The sequence below is a fragment of the Macrobrachium nipponense genome, chromosome 12 (assembly GCF_015104395.2).
Source record: "Macrobrachium nipponense isolate FS-2020 chromosome 12, ASM1510439v2, whole genome shotgun sequence".
NCBI classification, from domain to species: domain Eukaryota; kingdom Metazoa; phylum Arthropoda; class Malacostraca; order Decapoda; family Palaemonidae; genus Macrobrachium; species Macrobrachium nipponense.
Window position 1 is genome coordinate 21,896,762 of NC_087205.1, and position 7,500 is coordinate 21,904,261.

General features: G+C 36.0%; 1 protein-coding gene across 1 annotated transcript in view; it reads right to left on the minus strand.

The window, feature by feature from the left end:
• The window catches only part of LOC135224406 (serine/threonine-protein kinase Warts-like), a 366,054-nt gene extending 358,795 nt beyond the window's left edge, over positions 1-7,259 (minus strand). Inside the window, exon 1 of the mRNA XM_064263376.1 lies at positions 6,149-7,259. Coding sequence (XP_064119446.1) covers positions 6,149-6,184 — 36 coding nt within the window. The 5' untranslated portion in view covers positions 6,185-7,259. The remainder of the gene's footprint in view (positions 1-6,148) is intronic.
• Positions 7,260-7,500: the final 241 nt, after the last annotated feature.

A 7,500-nucleotide genomic window follows, 5' to 3' on the forward strand; every position in this document is an offset into this window, starting at 1 on the left:
CATTATATAATGTGTGCGTATGTATGTATGCATGCATTGGTTATATATATATATATATTATATATATATTATATATTATATATATTATTATATATATATATATCTATATATCTTCCTTTATAGTTAATTATATATATATATATATATACATTATTATATAATATATATATATAATTAATATAATATATATCTATTATCTTCTATATGATATATCATATATATATATCTATATACCTATATATATGACTATATCTATCTATATCTCTATATATATATAGTTATATAATATATCATGTATATATATATATATTATATATATATATATATATATATAAATATACATGCATGCATACATACATACGCACACATTATATATATATACATATATATGTGTATGTATGTGTATGTATGTATGTATGTGTATGTATATGATGTATACATATATATTGTATATACATCAAGAATTTTATTTCCTTATTATGGAAAGTACATAATACATACATATATATACACACATGTATATTGGTGTGTGTATGGATGTATTATATAGTATATATATATATATATATATATATATATATTATATATATATATATATATATATAATATATATATTGTATATACATCAAGAATTTTATCCCCCTTATATGAAAGCACAACCAAAGCTTAATTTTATCTTTCGAATGGAACAGGTATATTGTAAATTTTGCCACTCTTTTAATCTCCTGTTTCTTGAGTAACGAGATTCGAAATCAAAATTCTAATCTTTAATAACAAAATTAACACTAATAGGAAACAGTCCCAATAAGGAAGGGTCCCAATTACGCTGGTAGGTAAAGGTACCGTTAAAGAAAAAGAGCAGCATAAATCTAGAAATACAGAAAAAGTATTCTCGCTTAGAAAAGTCAGTGAGGTACATAACCTGTCGTTATTAAATGCTCCATCTAACCCCTATGGAAGAATTGGCAGCAAAAATAAACTTACGGTTTAAAATATAACCCACAAATTGAAAGAGTGATCCATAATTCCAAATCATTTTTACAGAACAGTCGAAAATTGAAGACTTCGGCAGCCCAAGTAGCCATAAAGATGGAACTAAGTAGAGTGAGTGTTTCATAATTTTAAACCTTTTTCAAGAAAAATGTCTAAAATTGGTAAATCTTAGGTAACCCAGGTAGAATGAAAGCCTTCACTACGTAACAAACTATGCCCTTCCACTCTGTTGATAAAAGAGACGAACAGATGAGAGTGATTTATAAAACACGACACGAACAGAACGAGTCTTCAATTACCCCCAGACTGCATTTTAATCCTGATCCGAGGTGTAATCATAAAACGGTTTTCCTGGAAGTGTATTATGTACTGTAGATGCTTTCTTTGCCTCTTTACGGCCACGTACAGACACATATGTACGCACATTCATACAGTCACACACACACACCCGTATGCATATACACATAGGTACACATTCAAACACGCTGCATATATATATATATCATATATATATATATATATATATATATATATATATATATATATATATGTGTGTGTTGTGTGTGTGTATGTGTGTGTGTGTGTGTGTGGGTGTGTGTGTGTGTGTGTAAAGACAGATACATAGATGTGGTTATGTTCGTGCGTGTAAAAGAGACAGAGAAAAAGAAGAAGAAGAAAGAAGAAGAAGAAGAAGAAAAGAAGAAGAAGAAGAAAGGGGTTAAGAAGAGAATGACAGAGCTAAAAAAAGAAAAAGACAAAAGAGTTGACGTCAACATGTCAAACGAACAAGAAAACACCTTAACTCTCGTATGAGCAGACACCAAAATACAAACCTCACCTCAGAAGATAATTATAAAACCTCTGAGCGCAGACGCATCTGAATCCATTAGTGCACCTCATATATATCTATATATATATATATATATATATATATTTTATATATATATATATATATATATAATATATATTCTATATATATACCTATATATATTATATATATATATATTCATATATTACGTACTAAATATATATTATATATATTTGATATATATATATCTATATATATATATATTATATATATATATATAATATATATATGTGTGTGTGTGTGTGTGTGTCGCGCGTGTGTGTGTATGTATATTATACTGAAACTGCCTTTTTCATTTGGTATTGATCATCACTGTGTTGCTAAGCAGTTAGTCTCGTCTTGATGCTATCCGCATCAAACTATCCAGCAGCAAACTATCCAGCAGCAAACTATCCAGCATCAAACTATCCAGCATCAAACTATCTAATATCATGATATCCAGCATCAAGCCATCCAGTAAGATGCTATCCAGCATCAAGCTATTCAGTATCATGTATCCAGCATCATGCTATCCAACATAATGCTATTCATCATCAAGCCATCCAACATAATGCTATCCAGTATCAAGCTATCTAGCATCATGCTATCCAACATAATGCTATCTAGCATCAAGCTATTCAGCATCATGCTATCCAGCATCATGCTATCCAACATAATGCTATCCAACATCAAGTTATCTAGCATCATGTTATCCAACATAATGCTATCTAGCATCAAGCTATTCAGCATCATGCTATCCAACATCATGCTATCCAACATAATGCTATCCAACATCAAGCTATCTAGCATCATGCTATCCAACATAATGCTATCCAACATCAAGCTATCTAGCATCATGCTATCCAATATAATGCTATCTAGCATCAAGCTATTCAGCATCGTGCTATCCAACATAATGCTATCTAGCATCAAGCTATCCAGCATCAAACTATCCAGCACCATGCTATCTAGCATCATGTTATCCAGCATCACCTTAGCAGTGATCCGTTTCAAAGAATATTTTCAGGATTAAAATAATTTTTTTCTTAATACTCATTAGGTAATGGTACGTTGATATTTATAGATGCAGATGCCGATGGGGTGGGAATCTTCTCGCTGTTAAGTGGCCCAAGTCATAAGGAAACAAGAAAATATAGTAGCAGGAAAAAGAGAGGTGCTCAGCGATAATAGAAAGTACTTCCGTTACTTTCCTTCTATCTACTTACTTGATCACCGGTAATGTATTTTCAGCAAAATCATACGATTTGTGATTTCTATTTCCAAATGAAATATTTACAATATACTATTCCTCTTTAAAACATCATCAACATCTGATAGCTACTTCCTATTCAGAAAAAAAACCAACGCATGATTATGGCGTTTCATGTCTGCAGGTCAGAGTTCTTATTTCAGCGTCATGACTTCACTGGCCAAGCTTCGTAATCCTCTTCCATAGTCCGATTTGCTTTCTTCATCTTTAATTTGTTCATCTTCCGACCTGGGCTATTTGAAGGCATTAAGTTCCCTATCCCTTTGGCCTTGGCGTCTTTTTAAAAAAAACGAAAGATCAAGCGCGTGATATCTTATGACTCAATGAGGGAAATGATGATTCCCTGATGTTACATAAGTAAAAAGAATGAATACATGACAACAATTAACGAGAGGCATCAAATGTGAGATTATGAAAGAGAAGTCTCTGGTAAAAATATTATAATTAACGCTGGTTAAAATAGGAATAGGCTAACAAAACCAGTCTGAAATATCTCTCTCTCTCTCTCTCTCTCTCTCTCTCTCTCTCTCTCTCTCTCTCAAGAACCAAATGGAATCAGACCTCCATTTATGAATGACAAGAAGAGCTCGCCTAAGCCCATGATCTCTGTATTAAAGAGAACAATGGAGTCAAAGAACAAAGGGTCTATTTCCTCATTGCTTTTTTTTTTCAACCTATAAAAAGCATGAGAAAAAAACGATCATTCACAGGCTACCCCAATTCAGGGTTTTTACGAATGTCCTTTACTCGCAAGGTTTTGTTCAAGTTTTTTTTATTTTATCTGTCGCTTTTTTATTCCTTATGCAGGTCTCATGCGTCGAGATCAGATACATTAACCATTAAGTTTTCATGCCGTCAGTTTTTTTTTTTTTAATGTTGCCAGCTTTTATGATGTCAGTTCAGTGCATCAAAGCAGAACAATAGATTAAATCAACCGTAAAACAGAAAATGATAAGGCTTTAAATCACAAAACAACGCTGAAAGACTTGTAACGCAACGTAATCTGTCAAAAGAAAAAAATATTCAGATGTCTTCCTTTAATGAATTCGTGTAAAAAAAATAAGACTTCAAATCATAAAACACACTAAAAAAAAAACCTCCATCGTAATTTACTCTGTCGAATAAGAAGATATTCGTTTATACTCGTGAAAAGCGAAAAAAAAACCAGGACAGGGATTAAGATAATGAAATAAAGCACAATGTTTTATTGTCATCGCCTAACGTCAGTTTCCTCAGGCAAATCCAGAGCGGATTCCTCTTCAAGGCAAACTCCGCTTTAAACTGAGACGGCAAAAGCATTAACGTTGGTAACACGCAAACATATTTACATGCAAACACAAGGGTAGACAAACACGGAAAGAGAGAGAGAGAGAGAGAGAGAGAGAGAGAGAGAGACTCAAACACCGAAGGGAAAATCAATATACTACGATGGCCAGGGAAGGCGCTAGATTGCAAATGGTCTTACTCTCCTCTCTCTCTCTCTCTCTCTCTCTCTTCTCTCTCTCTCTCGTGTCTTCCACAGGTTATCGACCTTCGTGGTTATGTACTACAGTCTCGTCATTTTGAAACGACGTTTCATTTCACAGGGATCCCAAAATCATTGTTCAAGTTCAACTGCTCTCCATAAACAGTAGTATGTCCGTGACTGCATCCGAATCCTTCGCCTTAGATCAGGGACCACGGCACCGAATGTGTTCAGTTGACTTTGGCCTGGATACAGCTTGCCTTCGTGGTGGTACTACCATTCCTGAACCCACTCGTGACCTTACTTAAGGTCACGAGAAGACTGAGACTAAAAAATCATGCGCTAAAACACTTGTAGAAAAATGACGGGGAAATTGAAGCCAAAGCAAAAAGTATGTTTTTTATAGAAGACGTAAAAATATTGTTTCATTCCTTCAACGACAAGTTTAATGTGCGTCATTCAAAAAAGAAAAATATCACAAGAAAAACAAGATGTAATTGGCAAAATTATTTTTGATGGAGACGATGATTTTCTCATTTCCTCAAATGCAATAAAATGATAGATAAGATATTTGAAGTATTTCTGTTTACAAAAGTCCTTCGTCAATAAGCCATCACTATCATCAACTCTGCTATTTAGTAAGGAGTTATCAAGGCAAATTTCCCAGTCTGTTATTCCTTCTTGATCCAATTAAAACAAACTTGTGTGCATGATTTGGAATGCAAGAAAACACATAAAAGTAAGTTAAGAATGAATGAATATGTTTAATAAATTAAAGAAGAAAAATGTCACTATTACCTCGGGACTTATAAATAACTGACTTATTTTCAAAAATAGATCATACTTTTATATGAAACTAAGAATTATCATTCTTATGAAATGATTTCTAAAACTATTAGGAAAAACAATAGTACGGGAAGGAAAATGACCAACCATTTTCTTAGCTGTAAAGGTCACATAGATATGAATGCCTCCAACGTGATGTTGATTTGATAAGCTAAATTTTGTTTATCTTTGCCAGAGGCTTAAAAGCTGTCTATTGTAATTTTAGCCTGAGTTTGTCAATGTATTTCTGAGGATTATCAACTGTCAATTGTGATTTTAGCTATCATGTACGTAGCAATCAAGCTTTTTCCATTAGTCAGTAAATGTCATAGCAAGCGACACTAGGAATGTTTCGGCAAATCTAGAAATAGAAATGTCATAGAATACACAAAGCTGAAATTCAAAATTATTCTTTCCAAGGGTTCCTCACATTACGAACGGCCTCTTTTGGGGGTTACTTTTTGATCTGATATGGGCCTCAAGGGGGGATGGGGGCCAAATCTACTTTGTAGAGGGGCACTGCGCTGCGCAGAATAGTTACTATGAGTAACCATCAGGTAGGAACGAACCTACTGTGTGTGTGTGCGTGTGTGTGAACTTGGAGTAAAACGTGGAAGAGAATGAACTGTAAATGGAGTCAAAGTGGTGTAGGGTTCGTCCTTTCTTACCTGACATTGGCTACGTTCCATGACATTCGACGTAGGGCCCATAAAACATTATACAGTCTGAAGGCTGTCAAAACACTTACCATATTCTGGCGGAGCTTCTGCAGTAATTTGTCCATCTTGATGGACGTTGTGTGAGTACCCAGACGTTTGTGCTCCAGTATCGTTCACATGTCAAGCCGTGAGGCTTCACTTCCAAAAAAAGAAAGAAAGAAAATAGAAGGAAAAATTGCGATTTCACACCTCTGAAAGCCTTTTTTTTATTTTCCCTCTCTTATTTTTCTTTTGTTTTATTGAATATATCTTCACAAAAGGCACATTGGCTAGCAAAAATCACTGAAGACTGATTGGTTCAGTAATCAGACAGTAGGAAAAATAATGACGTGAAAAAGATCATTTCATTCTCAAAGATCAAGAAATACAACGGGGGCAACTCGGAACAAAAGTTCCCATTAACAATAACTGAAACAATGAGACAACACGGAAGGAAATTTTGATGACTGGTCTAACCACGATACAGACACACTTGATTTTGTCAGGCTTTTATTTATCATGAACGGCTCATTGGTCTCTTCCGAGGAGGATGACATATGCCACACACCAGACAATAATAATATTTAGCTGTGGCACTCTAAGGGGCCAAGTCAGGGTCGGGGAGAACAGGGGGGCCCTGAGATGGGTGGTGGGGTGTTATACTGAGGAGAGTAGACCTTGGCCTTCAGAAGCAGATGGCCCGAACCCTGCCGAAAGAGGGAGAGAGGAGAGGGACTCCTTGCTTGACATTACTACACTCAAAATGCCGTTGGCAGCTTATGTCAAGGCTTCCATTGAGACCCCAAGTCCAAAAGACCACGCCCGCAAGCCTGCCCTCACGCCCATCACGTCGTTAGGCAGCTAGGAACCGGCATTCTATGGACAACTGTGGAAGAGACCCTCTGGAACGCACATGGCACAACACCGACTTCCCTCTACACTAGACCATTCGCCGCCCCTCGTGGAACAAGTGAAACTCGCCTTGCGCGCACGCATCCCAAATCATATCAAACGACTTTTGCCTCCCTACCCCATAACAGCCTCGTCAGCTTCTCTTAACACAACCTGTGGATTATCAGGGAATGCAAGGCGATCATAGCTGTGCCAAAGAATCAATGGCTTTGCGTTTCCACCACAAGCAAAGGCAATTCCAGTCCCTTTTTACCGATCCGGGCTCTGCGAGCACTCCCATAAGAATCGATATACTCGCGTGAAGACAGCGAGACTCAATCCCCTCCTCCCACTCTCTCCTTCTCTCTCTCTCTCTCTCTCTCTCTCTCTCTCTCTCTCTTCGCCCACATTGCTACAAGACCCACCCCAACATTCACACCTCTACTCAATCACGCATGCATACGTGTGTTCAGACTCATGTACACGGTTTTGCATGCACATACGCACATCG